Raw genomic sequence first — 19,189 nt, 5'->3', positions numbered from 1 at the left:
TTTATTTTGCAATAAAACAGTGATTATCCCACCTGTTTCCACAGACAGAAATCCTCAAGACATGGCTACTGTAGTTTGGAGTTCTCAACCTCAACCCACAAGTTTTCCTGGCATAAATCATCAAATCCTTTGACCTAGTTTTTCTAGATCCCCCATAAATTAGAAACAGCACACCAGAAACTACATCTTATCAACTTTCTTGATCCCATAAACCCTACCAGTTTCCTTTTTGGTTCCAGTTACAGCACAACTTTAAGACCCATGACTATGGGGTTTATTGGTGAAGAGCAGCGCTACTGACCATGTTTATGCCAGATATTTAAAAGGGTAATTCTTTTACTATCAAGACATGGCTAGTAAAAGCATTGCCCTTTTAAATATCAAATGTAATCAGAAGCACCAGGGTTTACAACTTTATGCTTTGTAAATAAACCCCTATGGCTATAAGAAGGAACCAACTTTTTAAAATTTATGGGTGGTCACACCATCTCCCTTCCTAATGACTGAAGAGTAAAATGGACATCAGCTTCCCTACAACCTTTGGACTTGAATTCACTCACTAGTGCACCAAAGGACTCTTAATATAATTCTGCCTTATATGTTCTTTGTACCAGTAGAGAATTATTGAATAGAAAACATAGCATTCTATCACTTTACTGTTTCCATCCAAACTGTGCAGTTTTAAATATTGTGTTTTGTCAGAAGTTACCATAATTATATAACTACTACATGTTATAGGAGACCATTTAAGACCTAACTTTAAAGACATTAAATATGTGAATATTCATGTTTAAAACCATCTACCCATCTTACACATCAAGGGATCTTTTCTTTTACACTATTTGATTATTAAACTCCTGACAGCTTGGAAAAAGTCACTAGTAACCAGGGCAGCATACAGGGATGATATCCCCTAAGTCATATACTCCAAACCATAGAAGGGAGTGCAGGATGCACCACCAACTAGGATTTGTTGCCATAACTAACCATCTTCCTACATTACCCTAGTTTCCTCTTATAGTCCAAAAACACTGTAGGTTAATCTTACCAAGTTAGCGCACTTTACACAGGTCTGTACAATTGATTGAGAAATTTGACAGCAAGTTCCATGTAATATGTGGACACCATAAAAAACAAACAAAAACGGCAAAGAAGTGTAGAGCTTTAATATTAAGCAGCCAAAGTTACCTGGCCATAATCCCAGTAACGAGATTGCCGATACTGTGCATTCCCAATGAAAATTAGCCCAGTCTCATTAAGAACATACTCTCTCTTCTCATCCTCATTGCTCATGTAGACCTCATCACCTGGATCAGAAATATGCACATTAGATGTAGGCTTCAACAACATAACAGATACACATATGGGTCTATTCATTAAGCCTTGGAGAGAGAGAGATAAAGTACCAAACAATCAGCTCCTAAATGTCAGTTTACAGGCTGTGGGGTCCATTTAACAAGCCTCAGATGGAGAAAAAAAAAATAGAAAGTAAAAAAAAAGTGAACAGAGATAAAGTACCAGCTCCCAACTGCCATGTCACAGGCAGTTTGAAAAAGTGACAGGAGCTGGTTGGTTTGTACTTTCTCCATTCACATTACCAATCAGATCCTAACTAATTTTTCAAACACAGCCTGTGACATGGCAGTCAGGAGCTGATGGCTGCTACTATCTCCATCCAAGTCTTAGGGGGTTATTCAATTGGGGGAGCAAAAAGTCAGTGCTGGACTTTTCTCTCCACATCGCAGCCTTTCCTGGGATAAAGTATCGGGGGCGTGCCCACTTTATCCCCGTATTCAATTAGGAAGCAGTGAAAACGGGAGCCTGCAGAAAAGGTAAGAATTGCTTAAAGTTAGTGAATTTGGCGGTTTTGCTCCTAGGGCCCCCTAAAGATGTCCAGACATAAGGGTTCACTCTGGGTACCCCCGATTAGCCCTGCAGAATGTTCTGCATTTTTAAATAGCCACGGCAGGTGGTTTCCTCCCCCCCCCCGACATTAGAACAAGTGATGCAGAAGAGTTTTTTGTCTCTTCTTTTTAAGTGGTTCCATCAAATTTGTATGACATTTTTCAATCTAAATTAGAACAAAACCTATAACTAAAACTATCTACACTGACCAATGATCTGTTCTGTAACTATGAATACAATACATAAAATTATTTTATTATATATAAATAAGGAAAAGGTATCGTTTATTGAATATCTATAAACATCTACTTCACTATATTAAGTTTATTTTATTGCATTTCACAAATTTTATCTAACACTATATATTTTGTTATATTTAATAAAGATTTTATTGTTTTAATTAAGATCTAGTTAATTTGTTATATATCTATTTGTATGCTTTATTTATACATAATTTTAGAAGTCTTCTGGACTAACAAATATTATAATCTATTATAATTATATCCAAGATGATATATATTCTTTGTAAAGAAATTTACAATTGAAACAAAACTGAGATAAAACATTACACAGTGGATACAAAGTTATTTGCATCTAATAAACTGGCAACAAAATGATGTTCCAAGATCCACATCTGTAAGTGCTTACTATCATTACAGGAGCATAAAAAGAAGGCACATAGGAGTGAGATCCACTACCTCTGAGGAAACAGCCAGTATATGTGAGGCCGAGAAACTCATTAGGTTCTCTCACCCACCATTGCCTTAGCACCAAATAATTACTGGCAATCAGCCCCACACCACTCACTTGGATTTACAAATTTTGAAGTAATATATGGAGGCAGACTGCACGAACGGCTCCGACGGCTCTCTTCACAGGCGCATTGCCGCCCGGAGCTCACTTGAGCAGAATATAAGTCTGAGTCAGAGCTCTTTCCCAGCCGGGACAAATCCTTCAAAGACAGGACAGACTCTCGTGACCTCAGCTTCACTGCTCATAAGATATTCACATCGAGCAGGTAAGCAAGCGGGGCTACAGTGTTGTCCGTTACACCACTTAGAGACATCTACATCAAGTAGGTAAGCAAGCGGGACTACTACAAGTACCCCACAGAGGGGGGTGGACACATACTGATCCTGCACAAATATTTGTCACATTCAAAATTCCAATTCAACTGTGATAAGACCATCTCTAACCTTAAGAGATTTGAACTTGCCCTATTTACAGAACTTCCTAATGCCATCTGTGGACATTGCTATACAGAAAATAACTATTTTCTATCAAGGAACACATTCCTATTATATGCCTATTGTTTTTGTACAACCACTCATGTTCATTCTGTCATTTTATTTCTATGTATATCTTACATAGATTATGGGATGATTATGATCAATTCATACCACCATTAAATGGATTCCCTATTTTAATCTACCAATTGTTATTTGCACATCTTATTTGTGCACCTTTTACCCATTTCTAGTTAGCGCTCCCACACATCTGCTTCTTAGATATAGGATCCTAAAATTGGAGACAAGCCAACCCCTCAGTGGTGAGCCGCTTCTAGAAATTATTCATTAGCTACAGTTTCTGGAGCTCCTAGGGTTCTTTCTATGATCAATATAGACCTCAATATAATTTGATCATTTGTCCATTTATTGAGGGTATATTACCTGAGACCCAGGGATTAAACAACATAATGAAGTCATCAAGTCTGTTATAAGTGGTCTTCCCTCCACTAGTAACATACAGACTCAGACGATAACGCCCAATGACAGCATTGACAGGAGAGCTTAGGATAACCATGAGGGGGTTATTCATTGATTTAGAGACTGCACTCCAAGATGTTCCACTGCTAGAGGTGGTGATTGCCATCACTGCCTTTGTATTTGTAGCTACTGATGGAAAAGGGCCTGGAACAAGAAAAACAAAAAGTCAGACAATTGGCATGTTTCCAGTTCTCTTGTGTTTGTCATGCAGAATTTAATTTCCAATATCCATTGTCAGAGCTGCTTTCTGGATACAAGTTTATCCAATGGAAATAGCAGAGCAACACAGTTTGGTACCAAAGGTTAATAGGAATAGCCCTGATCATAGAGGTATATGTTAGAACAGAAAAGACTCAGTTGGAGTGCCACCAAACACTCCAAGCCCCTTGCAAGATTTTGAGTAGCCATAGCAAACATTTTACAGTTTCCACACATACAAGTTTTATCAAGTTAGATTCTTACCAAGTTGTCAAAGCACATTTTAGACCATCTAGGTTGGTCATTAGAGACTTAGTTTGGAGTTAACATACATTACATTTTGTTAATTTGAGCACCAATCTTATGATGCTCTTTTAAAGAATATCAAGACTCCATTGCCCTCAAGCCTGATGGTCCCACTGTCCTAACAGGCTAATACAATACTCTTTAGAAAATTATGCCCACTCCGTACCAAAAAGATTCCAAGATGATTGTGTAATGCATGGAAGATTTGCCACTCCCTGAAAGCACCAAATGACTTACATAATGCCTCATCCATGACAATACATCTACCTCATTTGTTAAACCACAACACCAATCATGAACCGAAATTAAGGAATTCTAAAACATTGTACAGACATTTATAAATCCAAATAAGAATGCTCTGGGCTCCGCTTTCCCTATTAGCAGAGATGGAAGGCTAAGCTACAGTAGGTTCAACAAGGGAGGAACCCTGCATAATGCCATCTCCAGAGTTATTGCAGGGCTCCCTCTTGGTATTTTCCCACAATTTTTTTTTTAGTAAATCTGAAACAGATCAGATTTCACATTAAAAATATGGGAATGTGATCTGCTCACTAAAAGGATGTGAATTTAAGAACTAGTAGTTTTTTTGGTTTTTTTTAAAGAAAATGGCCCAAACATCAATATGCCCGAATGCTTCTAAAGCAGCCCATACAACAGTGTGTTGATTCTGTATGTTTATGATGTGCATCCCCAGTCGTATAGCTGGATTGTACTGTAGATCTTATGGGAAAACCGTAAGATTGTGATCTATTGTGTACAATGTGATCCACATTAGCATCCATATCGTATGATCATAACAATCAATCATAAACCATTTGAACACATCTTATGGAGAATTTCAAGGGAAGAATCTCAAAGGAAAATCGTACAACACATCGTGACGTTTCAGTATCAGTGTATGGCCGGCATAAGGCAGCCAAACTATGTCAGATGTAATGCCAAGGTTGAGCAGTTAGTAACCATGATGAATGTAAGAGGAACATCAGCTCCAGTGGACTGACTTATTACATCACAGTGGATGCATGTACATGTAGGAAGCCCAAAAAGGCTGCATTCCAAGAAAACACTTTTTGGAGCATCCTTGTGTGAAGCATCTTTATTGAATATGGAACAATTCACTATTTAGCATAAAATCTACTTTAATATTCCATGGACATGCAGCTTAATATGTGGTTTTCCAAGTACTGGTACATGCATCAGTTAAATATTGTGGGGTCTCCATTTACTAAGCTGTTAGGAGGTAAAGTGACCAGTGATAAGGTACCAGCCAACCAGCACCTAACTGCCATGTCACAGGCAGTGTTTGAAAAATGGCAGTTAGGAGCTGATTGGCTGGTACCTTATTCCCGTTCACTTTCTCCTAGCACAGCTTAGTAAATAGACCCGTGTCATGTAAAAAGGCCTTAGACAGTTTACCATACAGTAAAAGTAGCATTCAGGAAGCAGAGAAAAGGTTCTGGATTACATTACCCGTTTCAGCAGTTAGAGAGAGCGAGTCTGTAGGCTGAAAGGCACTGTTGAATGTGAGCAATACATTGAAGGGCTGTCCTCTTCTAACAACATGAGCTTTGGTGGAGAAATGGTTAGTTCTGTGTGCCAAAGAATTTGCGCTGTGCTCAAAGCGTGAATTTAGGAGCCGCAGGCCTGTAATACAAGATCAGATGCTGTTACTGGTAACTAAAGAGACTTCTTGCCGGGTGTTCAAGAAAACAAAAAACAAAACCACCACCACACACCTAGAACATAGGCTACACATTTTACCATAGATAAAGATTCATGGACAGATGTTTTTACGGTGAGTCTTGTCAAAGGTCCTGCAATATGAGACTACAACAGACTGACTTACATTAACCTGTAATACACATGGTGGTATGCAATTGAAAGTACTGGACTTTAAGCCAATTCAAATGGTGAGAGCCCTCTTTCTCCTGCAAAGTATCTACTGTAATACGTTCACTGCAATATTCATGCAACATATGGAGGAAGCCACTTTTCAATAGATACATGAATAGTGGGATAGCCTTCCATAAGATAACTACATATATTAGGATTACTAGTGTGCCTCCAAGCACAAGTGGCATAATGTGCAAAAACCTGAGTACAGTATAGTGTAGACACGGCATTTCTACATACCATTCAGCACCACAGTAGAGACATAGCACCAATTAATGCACTTACTTGTCATGGTGTCTCGGTTTGGTAGAAAAGCAGCTTTTCTTTAGTTCAATGCTCTAAAACACAAAGACTGGTTTTCAGGAGCTGTGATCATTGCTAGCACTGTACAGTGGCGTATCTACAGTGCATCCAGAAAGTATTCACAGCGCTTCACTTTCCACATTTTGTTACAGCCTTATTCCAAAATTGAATACATTCATTTCTGTCCTCAAAATTCTACACACAATACCCCATAATGACAATGTGTAAAAAGTGAGATTTTTGCAAATTTAATTAAATAAAAAAAAACCCTAAGAAATCACATGTACATAAGTATTCACAGCCTTTGCTCAATACTTTGTTGATGCACCTTTGGCAGCAATTATAGCCTCAAGTCTTTTTGAATATGATGCCACACCTATCTTTGGGCAGTTTTGCCCATTCCTTTTTGCAGCACCTCACAAGCTCCATCAGGTAGGATGGGAAGCGTTGGTGCACAGCCATTTTCAGATCTCTCCAGAGATGTTCAATCGGATTCAAGTCTGGGCCACTCAAGGACAGTCAGAGTTGTCCTGGAGCCACTCCTTTGATATCTTCGCTGTGTGCTTAGGGTCGTTGTCCTGCTGAAAGATGACCAGTCACCCCAGTCTGAGGTCAAGAGTGCTCTGGAGCAGATTTTCATCCAGGATGTCTCTGTACATTGCTGCATTCATCTTTCCTTCTATCCTGACTAGTCTCCCAGTTCCCGCCTCTGAAAAACATCACCACAGCATGATGCTGCCACTACCATGCTTCACTGTAGGGATGGTATTGGCCTGTGATGAGCGGTGCCTGGTTTCCTCCAAACATAACACGTGGCACTGATGCCAAATAGTTCAATCTTTGTCTCATCAGACCAGAGAATTTTGTTTCTCATGGCCTGAGTGTCCTTCAGGTGCATTTTGGCAAACTCCAGGCGGGCTCCCATGTGCTTTTTACTAAGAAGTGACTTCCGTCTGGCCACTCTACCATACAGGCCTGATTGGTGGATTGCTGCAGAGATGGCTGTCCTTCTGGAAAGTTATCCTCGCTCCACAGAGGAATGCTATAGCTCTGACAGAGTGACCATTGAGTTCTTTGTCACCTCCCTGACTAGGGCCCTTCTCCCACGATCGCTCAGTTTAGATGGCCGGCCAACTCTAGGAAGAGTCCTGGTGGTTCCGAACTTCTTCCATTTACAGATGATGGAGGCCACTGTGCTCATTGGGACCTTCAAAGCAGCAGATATTTTTCTGTACCCATCCCCAGATTTGTGCCTCGAGACAATCCTGTCTCGTCGGTCTACAGACAATTCCTTGGACTTCATGCTTGGTTTGTGATCTGACATGCACTGTCAACTGTGGGACCTTATATAGACAGGTGTATGCCTTTCATGCTCGAGTAGTGCACACGGGTCCCCTCCTCTTAAAAATGCCCCGGGCACTGTATGTAACAAGTTTGGAACAAATCTATCACCACTAAAGGCCCCCATACACAGTGAAATATAGCAGCCGATCCGATGGCTTGGATCGATATCGCTGCTGTATCATACTGTGTGTGATTATGATAGCAGCCAGTGCCGCTCCCGTGGGATCATAAATCGCTCCTCCAGATTTTACTGGATGTTCACTTGATCTGGGGATATGATGTACAATCCCATGCAGCGCTATGCAGGTGGGGGAGCTAAGATATCAGGCAGTTGGCCACCCGATCGCTCCATGTGTGGAGAGTGCCCGATATGTCGGATCATAAGTCACATATCGCACTGTGTATGGAGGGGGCCTTAACATTTAGGGCTCTATTTACTACAATCCGCATTGGTAGTGCAGATTGTAGTGTGATATTACCGACTGAATTCGCATTGCGAATTCAGGCAATATCACAGGGATTTACTACAAATCCCTTGCAGTGACAGAGCTTGCGAGAAAGCTCTGTCCCTGCAAATCTCCTCCACACACTCGTCATGGTATTTTTGCAAAAAAATACCGTGACCAGTGCCCCGCGCATGCGTTGACCAACCCTTGCTGCTAACTCCGACTCCCGGCTCTACTCTCCCCGTTAGAGCAAGGCAGGAGTCCGGTAACTGGGGGGTGGGAGAACCTGGATAATGCCACCTCCAGGTGGCATTATCACAGGGCTTTCCCCGATATTTTTTTTACAGTTTATTTTTAGTAATTCTGGTCAGATCACATTTCCCATTACAATTATGGGAAATGCAATCTGCTTACTAAAAAGTAGAGATACTTTGGGTTGGAGTAGAATTTTACGAATTCTACTCCAATTGCCCTATAGTAACTGTAGGTGAAACTAAAATAATGAGAATAGGGTGTGAAAACACCCTTTTTCCACTTTATTTTAGTAAAAATAAAGTTAATAAATTAAAGCCCTTAGACAATTTTCAGGCATACATTTTAAAATGTGGCAAAGTTGCCAATTTAAAACAACCTACAACACCCAGGATCAGAATTTATATTTAATCCGATTTTTAAAAAATTGCATATTTTAGAGTTGCCCAGTTTTAAAAGATCTGAACATTAAACTTGAGACAATGTTTTGAGATTATCCCTGTGTGGAACAAATCTTAGAACCTTATGTGGTCATTGAATATTAGGAACAGTGAAGAACTATATAAGCCACTCAGTCCAAATAAATAGAAGCATGCTATAACAATGCAGATGAACACATTTAAACCAAACAAGAAAATACACTGGAAGGCAATATACTGTATGTTGCTGAGCATTGCATTAACCACTTAATAATATAATAAAGCATTAATTGGAATATTTATGCCCGATCACAATATACAAATTACCAGACACCGTTCTCTCCCAATCACAACACAGCCACTCTGTGCACCACAGAATAGTGATCCAACAAACCACATGGACCTTTTATAAGTTGATGGAAAATGACTGTCACTGTAACCTGGAAGTGGATTCTAAGATCTGGATTTAGAATGAATCCCCACCAAGTAAGAATGATAAATAGATATAACAATACCACAGGATTCATGATCACTTGTATCAAAGCATGATGTGAGATTAACTTGTGAGATATAGATCACCAACCAATCAGTATATAACTTACATTTTGCAGGCTGTGTTTAAGAAATGATAGTTTGGAGCTGATTGGTTGGTGATATATATTTAACAATTTTATCTCACATCAAGCTTTGATACATAGGCCCCTAAATCACAGGTTCTCAAACTCTGTCCTCAGGACCCCAAACAGTGCATGTTTTCCAGGTCTCCTCACAGAATCACAGGTGAAATAATTAGCTCCATCTGTGAACATTTTAAAATGTGTCAGCGAGTAATGAATACACCTGTGCACCTGCTGGGTGACCTGTAAAACGTGAACTGTGTGGGGTCCTGAGGACCACTGCCCTAAATGAAGGACTCATACTAATGCTTTGATTTTCAAGTTCCCCAGTAGGCCGTGTTTTGAGATTATCCCTGTGAGGGAACAGATGGATTAATTATGAACCAAGCAAACTGATTCATTCACTTGCTAGGAATATCAGCCCCACAGATAACTGACTATGCTGTCTAATTTTAATTAGTAATGGACAATGTATTTGACACTTCTAACACAAACTGTTGGAAAAAGTTACGAAACACAAACACAAACCATAGTGCAGTTTTGCTAAGCCATATGTAATAAATAAAAAGTATAGTAATACTAATAAAAGTAATATTCCTAATGAACTTCAAGGCTCATTCAAGTGAGTACTTTGATAAAAGTGCTTATCAATAGAACCCCAATTCTGTCATTAAAAAATCACTAATGCTGGGCATACACTATGCAGTTTTGTGTCAGATATCTGTCCAATCTGGCTGGTTGGAATGAAAACCTGGAAATGTATGGGAGCAAATGACAGTCGATCATATGGTTTTAACCACTGAAAAAAGGACATAAAAAATTGTTCAAATTGGTTAAATTTGTGTGTTTTAACCAATTTGTCTGAACGACAAGTTTTGTCTGTTTTCCAGTGTTTGTGAGCAAATGATGTATGTAATTTGCTCCCATACATTACCAGATTTTTATTCCAACCAGCCAGATTGGACAGATATCTTTCAGATAATTGAATAGTGTATGCCCAGCATTACCAAACACAGTGCCAGGGCAGCTGGCAAAACATAGCTGCCCCGATTATACTGGACCAAAGGTTTAAGGGTTAATGCTTCTCTGGTACAGTCTCTGTATGCAGAAGTTTCACAGATTTGTGGTTTCAGTTCCACTCATGGAAAAAAACCAATAGTTTAAAATATAGATAAAATAAAAACATTTTTAAAATATAAAAAAATGTTGGTAAACATTATACTAAAGCTGGGCATACACTATGCAGTTTTGTGTCAGATATCTGTCCAATCTGGCTGGTTGGAATGAAAACCTGGTAATGTATGGGAGCAAATGACAGTCAATCATATGGTTTTAAACACCGAAAAAAGGACAAAAAAAAATATTCAAATTGGTTACATTTGTGTGTTTTAAGTTTAAACAATTTGTCTGAATGACCATTTTTGCCTATTTTCTAGGGGTGAGCGGGTTCGGATTTCTGAAATCCGAACCCCCCCGAGCCCCCCCGATCCGAGGCAGATCCGAGTCAGGCTCGACTTTTCCCGCCTGACTCGGATCTGAAATCAAGGCAAAACGGCATCATCCCGCCTACTTCACTAGGCAGGCGATACCGAGACTGTACAGAAACGTCAGAAAAAGTGTCCTCAGTGTCCTGAAAAATGCCGTTGTACCCAATGTCCACTTAACCACGGACATGTGGACAAGTGGAACAGGGCAGACTAAGGACTATATGACTGTGACAGCCCACTGGGTAGATGTATCACCTTATGCAGCAACAACAGCAGCATCACCAGTAGCAGCATCTCAGAAACGCCAGCTCGTTCCAAGGCAGGCTACGCTGTGTATCACTGGTTTCAGTAAGAGGCACACCGCCGACAACCTCTTAGAGAAACTGAGGGAAATCATTCCTCAGTGGCTTACTCCACTTAGACTCTCCTGGGGATTTGTGATATCTGACAACGCCACCAATATTGTGCGGGCATTACATCTGGGCAAATTCCAGCACGTCCCATGTTTTGCTCACACAATAAACTTGGTGGTGCAGAATTTTCTGAAAAGTGACAGGGGCGTGCAGGAGACGCTTTGGGTGGCCCAAAAAATTTCTGCCCACTTTTGCCATTCAGCGACTGCGTGCCGAAGACTGGAGCGCCAGCAAACACTCTTGAACCTGCCCCGCCATCACCTGAAGCAAGAGGTTGTGACGCGGTGGAACTCAACCCTCTATATGCTTCAGAGGATGGAGGAGCAGCAAAAGGCCATTCAAGCCTATGCATCCACCTATGACATAGGCAAAGGAGGGGTATGCACCTGACTCAAGCGCAGTGGAGAATGATTTCCGTGTTGTGCAAGGTTCTCCAGCCCTTCGAACTTGCCACACATGAAGTCAGTTCAGACACTGCCAGCTTGAGTCAGGTCATTCCCCTCATCAGGCTTTTGCAGAAGCAGCTGGAGAAAGTGAAGGAGGAGCTAAGATGGAGCGATTCCACTCAGCATGTGGGACTTGTGGATGAAGCCCTTCATTCGCTTTGCCAGGATTCCAGGGTGGTCAATCTGTTGAAATCAGACCACTACATTTTGGCCACCGTGCTCAATCCTAGGTTTAAAGCCTATGTTGTGTCTCTCTTTCCGGCCGACACAAGCCTGCAGAGGTGCAAAGACCTGCTGGTGAAAACACTGTCAGCTGAGGCGGAACGTGACACGTCAACAGCTCCTTCTTAATTTTCTCCCGCAACTGGGGCTGCCAGGAAAAAACTTAGGTATCCTAAGTAACCCGCTGGCGGTGATGCAGGGCAGGCAGGACCAAGTTTGGACATCTGGTCCGGACTGAAGGACCTGGCAACAATTTCTGACATGTCTACTGTCACTGCATATGATACTGTCACCATTGACAGAATGGTGGAGGATTACATCGGTGACAGCATCCAAGTAGGCATGTCAGACAGTCCGTACCTGTACTGGCAGGAAAAAGTGGCAATTTGGAGGCCCCTGTACAGACTGGCTCTATTTTACCTGAGTTGCCCCCCCTCCAGTGTGTACTCCGAAAGAGTGTTTAGTGCAGCCGGGAACCTTGTCAGCGAAAGGCGTAGGAGGTTGCTTCCACATAATGTGGAGAAGATGATGTTCATAAAAATGAATTACCAACTCTTCCAGGGAGACCAGCCTCCAGAAAGTAGAGGGACCTGTGGTGGTGGATTCCAGCGGGGACGAATTAATACTCTGTGAGGATGAGGATGTACACAACACTGAAGAAGGTGAGGAATCGGTGGATGAGGAGGATGAGGACGACATCTTGCCTCCGTAGAGCCAGTTTGTGCAGGGACAGATTAATTGCCAGCTATTTTTGTGGGGGCCCAAACGAACCAATAATTTCAGCCACAGTTGTGTGGCAGACCCTGGCGCTGAAATGATTGGTTTGTTAAAGTGTGCATGTCCTGTTTATACAACATAAGGGTGGGTGGGAGGGCCCAAGGACAATTCCATCTCGCACCTCTTTTTTTTCTTTGCATTATGTACTGTATGGGGCCTAGTTTTTCAAACTGCCATCCTGTCTGCCACTGCAGTGTCACTCCTAGATGGGCCACGTGGTTTGTGCTGCCCACTCGTGTCACTTAGCATAGTCATCCAGCTACCTCGGTGCAACCTTTTGGACATAAAAACACTATTGTGAGGTGTGAGGTGTTCAGCATAGACTGGAAATGAGTGGAAATTAAGGTTATTGAGGTTAATAATAGCATAGGAGCAGAAAAACCCACAATTTCTGTGATTTTAGCTGTTTTTATGCTTTTAAAAAAAAAAAATACAGATCCAAAACACAAAACCCAGAACCCAAAACACGGAAGGGTGGTTTTGGCAAAACCAATCCAGATCCAAAACACGAAGAAAGAACCAGATCCAAAACCAAAACACAAAACACGAAAAGTGGCCGGTGCACACCCCTACAGTATTTTCCAGTGTTTGTGAGCTAAATGATTGTCATTTGCTCCCATACATTACCAGGTTTTCATTCCAACCAGCCAGATTGGACAGATATCTGACAGAAAATTGTATAGTGGATGCCCAGCTATAGACTAAAGCATATTTAAATTGTAATCTTCTTTTGCCATCATGAAAATACAATAATAATAACAGTGTTTTATGCCAAAACCTCAAGGGTTAATGCTGGGTACAAAGCACCCTGTGCTACTCACACATGGCCTGATTCAGCAAGGAATGCGGTTGCTTATACGCACGCAATCGGTCGATTAATTTGCACTGCGCATGCATATGCATCGCAATGTGCATGCGGGAGCTAGGCGCTGCGTTAGGAATTGAGGGGTCTATTTATCAAGCAGTGAAAAGTGTGGAGAAGTGAACTAGTGAAGAAGTTACCCATAGCAAGTTAGCAACCAATCAGCGTTGAAGCAGCATTTATCAAGTACAGTCTATAAAATACTAGGTAGGAGCTGATTGGTTGCAATAGGCAACTTCTCCACTGGTTCACTTCTCCACACTTTTCACTGCTTGATAAATAGACCCCTGAGAACCCAGTGACTACGCAGACCCATTTCAGGGTAATTGACAGGAAGTGCCGTTTGTGAGTGGGGACGGGGGGTGGGGTGGGGGGGGTGTGGGGAGGGGGGGTTGGGCGTACGCAGGCGTGCCAGTGCGTTTCAACGCCATTGCAGGGGCATGCATAAAATATCCACTGCGATTCCAGATGCTGCCTGGGGCGTCATAGCGTGCGCATAATTAAGCAATTCCTGAGGAAGGTCTGGGCTTCTCTAACTTTCCGATGGTACTCAATGTTAGAGATTGTTTCACTATGTTGGTCAAGTATACGTATGTGAGTAAGCGGAAGTGGACGTCCTTATATCAGGCTGTGAATGCAATGTGAATGCAAACATTAAAATATCACAGCTGATATTAGCATTAACCCAGGGAATTACATTTTAAATTTCCTTTTTTACCACAGGTTTCAACAGCTCCGTTCTACTTAAAAACCAAGCTTTATTTTTTGCTTTTAATAAACCTTTCAAGGGATTTCCCCGTGACCGGAATTTTTCCACCATTTGGTTAAGTTGTTTATCTGTTTCTACTTCTGTGTTGGATACCCTACAAAACCTCAAACACGGAGAATATCGTAACCCATCAACTGTCGACCGCTATTGTAAAGACGGATGTGGGCAGGTTCAAAAAGGTTTGCACTCATTTTCTAAGCTGCAGGAACGGGTGTTACAGATGTTTGGGCTGCACTACATGTAACTATTTGTCTATAGATGAGGATATTACTCATCCTTTTTGCAGGTCGCAAATTTAAAATGATTTGGCCTTTAACATGTAGCTCGAAATTTGTAGTGTATGTCATCATGTGTCCCTGTGGGCTATACTACGTGGGCAAAACTGATTGCCAGTTTAAGATCAGAATTGCCCAACATAGATTGACCATTCGCTCAGCTCTACAATCTGGCACAGTGGACCAGCCGGTGACCCGTCATTTTGCGGAATACAAACATAGCATGGCCACATTGAGGTACAAAATAGTGGACCACGTCCCGGAATCCCAGAGGGGAGGCAATAGATCTAAAAAATTGCTCCAACTTGAATACCGTTGGATTTTTGTTTAGATACTTTACGCCCTAGAGGCCTTAACGAATCTCTCGGTTTGATCAATTTTATCTAGCAGGGGATTACAGTATTTTCTTCTTCTAGATGATGATACAGCTATTATTATTGGGGTCTAAATATCTTATCTTTAACATTTAATATACAGTATATACGGTTCACTGTCTGTATAGGTAGTTTGTATACTTTTTAGGACTATATATTTAGTTATAGCCATGACAGCGATGTATGATATTTATACTGGTTTTGGCATCTGAGGATAACGATTTTTTGGTGCTACATTCCAAGCGCTTTTATTATTATTTTTTTAGATAGACACAAGTATTTTTACATATGTTTTTATTAGGGGTGAGCGGGTTCGGATTTCTGAAATCCGAACCCCCCCGAGCCCCCCCGATCCGAGTCCGATCCGAGTCAGGCTCGACTTTTCCCGCCTGACTCGGATCTGAAATCGAGGCAAAACGTCATCATCCCGCCTTCCGAGTCTCGCGGGTTTTGGATCCTATATAAGGTACCCGCGTCGGCGCCATTTTCTCACTCGGCTGTGGACAGTGAAGAGGGAGGGTGGGAGTTAGGGCTGTGTAGTGTAGTGTAGTGTAGTGCTGCTGTTGTCCACTACTTCAAAGTCCATACAGGCTGGCTGTGTTGTGCTGTGCTGCTGTTGTTAATAGGGGCTGTGTCCACTACTTCAAAGTCCATAGGGGCTGGCTGGGCTGTGTTGTGCAGTCAGTTCTCCATAGGGGCTGTGTCCACTCCAAAGTCCTGTGCAGTGTCCCAGTCCTAAAGGAGTGCTGTAGTGTTGTCCAGGGGGTGCTCTGTCCATCAGGGGTGCTCCCCCCAAGTGCTAAAAAAATAATATATTTTCTGTGTTTGTGAATTGTGTGCGCAGTAGCCGCACGTGCATCAACAAAGTAGTGCCAAGCGTGCGCCTGTGTCATAAGTAAAGGGCCGGCTGGCTTGACCGTTAAGGGTGCTGTAACCCCCGAAAGTACACTCCAGTCCAAACCTAAAAAAAAATTATTTTCTGTGTTTGTGAATTGTGTGCGCAGTAGCCGCACGTGCATCAACAAAGTAGTGCCAAGCGTGCGCCTGTGTCATAAGTAAAGGGCCGGCTGGCTTGACCGTTAAAGGGTGCTGTAACCCCCGAAAGTACACTCCAGTCCAAACCAAAAAAAAAATTATTTTCTGTGTTTGTGAATTGTGTGCGCAGTAGCCGCACGTGCATCAACAAAGTAGTGCCAAGCGTGCGCCTGTGTCATAAGTAAAGGGCCGGCTGGCTTGACCGTTAAGGGTGCTGTAACCCCCGAAAGTACACTCCAGTCCAAACCAAAAGAAAAATTATTTTCTGTGTTTGTGAATTGTGTGCGCAGTAGCCGCACGTGCATCAACAAAGTAGTGCCAAGCGTGCGCCTGTGTCATAAGTAAAGGGCCGGCTGGCTTGACCGTTAAAGGGTGCTGTAACCCCCAAAGTACACTCCAGTCCAAACCAAAAAAAAAATTATTTTCTGTGTTTGTGAATTGTGTGCGCAGTAGCCGCACGTGCATCAACAAAGTAGTGCCAAGCGTGCGCCTGTGTCATAAGTAAAGGGCCGGCTGGCTTGACCGTTAAGGGTGCTGTAACCCCCGAAAGTACACTCCAGTCCAAACCTAAAAAAAAATTATTTTCTGTGTTTGTGAATTGTGTGCGCAGTAGCCGCACGTGCATCAACAAAGTAGTGCCAAGCGTGCGCCTGTGTCATAAGTAAAGGGCCGGCTGGCTTGACCGTTAAGGGTGCTGTAACCCCCGAAAGTACACTCCAGTCCAAACCTAAAAAAAAATTATTTTCTGTGTTTGTGAATTGTGTGCGCAGTAGCCGCACGTGCATCAACAAAGTAGTGCCAAGCGTGCGCCTGTGTCATAAGTAAAGGGCCGGCTGGCTTGACCGTTAAAGGGTGCTGTAACCCCCGAAAGTACACTCCAGTCCAAACCAAAAAAAAATTATTTTCTGTGTTTGTGAATTGTGTGCGCAGTAGCCGCACGTGCATCAACAAAGTAGTGCCAAGCGTGCGCCTGTGTCATAAGTAAAGGGCCGGCTGGCTTGACCGTTAAAGGGTGCTGTAACCCCCGAAAGTACACTCCAGTCCAAACCAAAAAAAAATTATTTTCTGTGTTTGTGAATTGTGTGCGCAGTAGCCGCACGTGCATCAACAAAGTAGTGCCAAGCGTGCGCCTGTGTCATAAGTAAAGGGCCGGCTGGCTTGACCGTTAAGGGTGCTGTAACCCCCGAAAGTACACTCCAGTCCAAACCTAAAAAAAAATTATTTTCTGTGTTTGTGAATTGTGTGCGCAGTAGCCGCACGTGCATCAACAAAGTAGTGCCAAGCGTGCGCCTGTGTCATAAGTAAAGGGCCGGCTGGCTTGACCGTTAAGGGTGCTGTAACCCCCGAAAGTACACTCCAGTCCAAACCAAAAAAAAAATTATTTTCTGTGTTTGTGAATTGTGTGCACTGTGGCTGCACGTGCATCAACAAAGGAGCAGCGCCAAGCGTGCGCCTGTGTCCCATAAGTAAAGAGCCGGCTGGCTCATTTCTTAAAGGGTGGTGTAACCCACAAAGTGCACTACTCTCCAGCAAAAATAAAATAATATTTTCTGTGTTTGTGTGCGCTTTAGCCGCACGTATATATATCAATATAACATAAATGGAGGACCAAACTTTCTCCGATAAAAATAAAATAGGGAAAGATCAAGAACCTCTTCCTCCTAGTGCTGTTGCTGCTGCTGGGAGTTGTTCATCATCCCAGAGAGGAAGTAGGAACATCACTACTTTTACTAAACAATTGACCCTCCAACAGTCCCTAGCGATGAGGATGAAGTACGACAGCAGTCATCCTGAAGCAAAACGTATAACTGAGGCCTTGACTGCTATGTTGGTGTTAGACGTGCGTCCGGTATCCGACATTAGTGCAGTGGGATTTAGACAATTGATGGAGGTAGTGTGTCCTCGGTTCCAAATCCCGTCTAGATTCCACCTGCATCCTCAAAGCAGCAGCGACAAGCGTGCGTCTGTCTGTTAAAGGGTGGTGACACCCTCAAAGTGTGCTACACAAACAATTAAAATATTGTTCTTTTTTTTCTGTCTTTGTGAATTGTGTGGGCTGTAGCCGCACCTGCATCCTTAAAGCAGCAGCGACAAGCGTGCGTCTGTCTGTTAAAGGGTGGTGACACCCTCAAAGTGTGCTACACAAACAATTAAAATATTGTTCTTTTTTCTGTCTTTGTGAATTGTGTGGGCTGTAGCCGCACCTGCATCCTTAAAGCAGCAGCGACAAGCGTGCGTCTGTCTGTTAAAGGGTGGTGACACCCTCAAAGTGTGCTACACAAACAATTAAAATATTGTTCTTTTTTTTTTGGTCTTTGTGAAATGTGTGGGCTGTAGCCGCACCTGCATCCTTAAAGCAGCAGCGACAAGCGTGCGTCTGTCTGTTAAAGGGTGGTGACACCCTCAAAGTGTGCTACACAAACAATTAAAATATTGTTCTTTTTTTTTTGGTCTTTGTGAAATGTGTGGGCTGTAGCCGCACCTGCATCCTTAAAGCAGCAGCGAAAAGCGTGCGTCTGTCTGTTAAAGTGTGGTGTAACTCTCAAAGTGTTCCAAAAAATAAAAAACTATTTTTTTAATGTGTTTGTGACTTGTGTGCGATGTAGCCACACTTGCATCCTCAAAGCAGCAGCGACAAGCGTGCGTCTGTCTGTTAAAGGGTGGTGACACCCTCAAAGTGTGCTACACAAACAATTAAAATATTGTTCTTTTTTTTTCTGTCTATGTGAATTGTGTGGGCTGTAGCCGCACCTGCATCCTTAAAGCAGCAGCGACAAGCGTGCGTCTATCTGTTAAAGGGTGGTGACACCTCAAAGTGTTCTACACAAACAATTAAAATATTGTTCTTTTTTTTTCGGTCTTTGTGAAATGTGTGGGCTGTAGCCGCACCTGCATCCTTAAAGCAGCAGCGACAAGCGTGCGTCTGTCTGTTAAAGGGTGGTGACACCTCAAAGTGTTCTACACAAACAATTAAAATATTGTTCTTTTTTTTTCGGTCTTTGTGAAATGTGTGGGCTGTAGCCGCACCTGCATCCTTAAAGCAGCAGCGACAAGCGTGCGTCTGTCTGTTAAAGGGTGGT

At 42.4% G+C, this 19,189-nt stretch overlaps 1 protein-coding gene across 1 annotated transcript in view; it reads right to left on the bottom strand.

Moving 5' to 3' along the window:
- Window positions 1–9,223, bottom strand: part of LOC148512610 (protein-glutamine gamma-glutamyltransferase E-like) — a 31,202-nt gene extending 21,979 nt beyond the window's left edge. The window contains exons 1-5 of the mRNA XM_088481887.1: window positions 9,160–9,223; window positions 6,354–6,406; window positions 5,646–5,819; window positions 3,576–3,815; window positions 1,189–1,307 (exon numbers count right to left, since the gene is read on the bottom strand). Coding sequence (XP_088338013.1) covers window positions 1,189–1,307; window positions 3,576–3,815; window positions 5,646–5,819; window positions 6,354–6,360 — 540 coding nt within the window. The 5' untranslated portion in view covers window positions 6,361–6,406; window positions 9,160–9,223. The remainder of the gene's footprint in view (window positions 1–1,188; window positions 1,308–3,575; window positions 3,816–5,645; window positions 5,820–6,353; window positions 6,407–9,159) is intronic.
- Window positions 9,224–19,189: the final 9,966 nt, after the last annotated feature.

Source organism: Taudactylus pleione, unplaced genomic scaffold (assembly GCF_031769625.1).
Source record: "Taudactylus pleione unplaced genomic scaffold, aTauple2 ptg000279l, whole genome shotgun sequence".
Classification (NCBI taxonomy): Eukaryota; Metazoa; Chordata; class Amphibia; order Anura; family Myobatrachidae; genus Taudactylus; species Taudactylus pleione.
The sequence above is the reverse complement of the archived record's forward strand: the minus strand, read 5'-3'. Positions and strand labels throughout refer to the sequence as shown.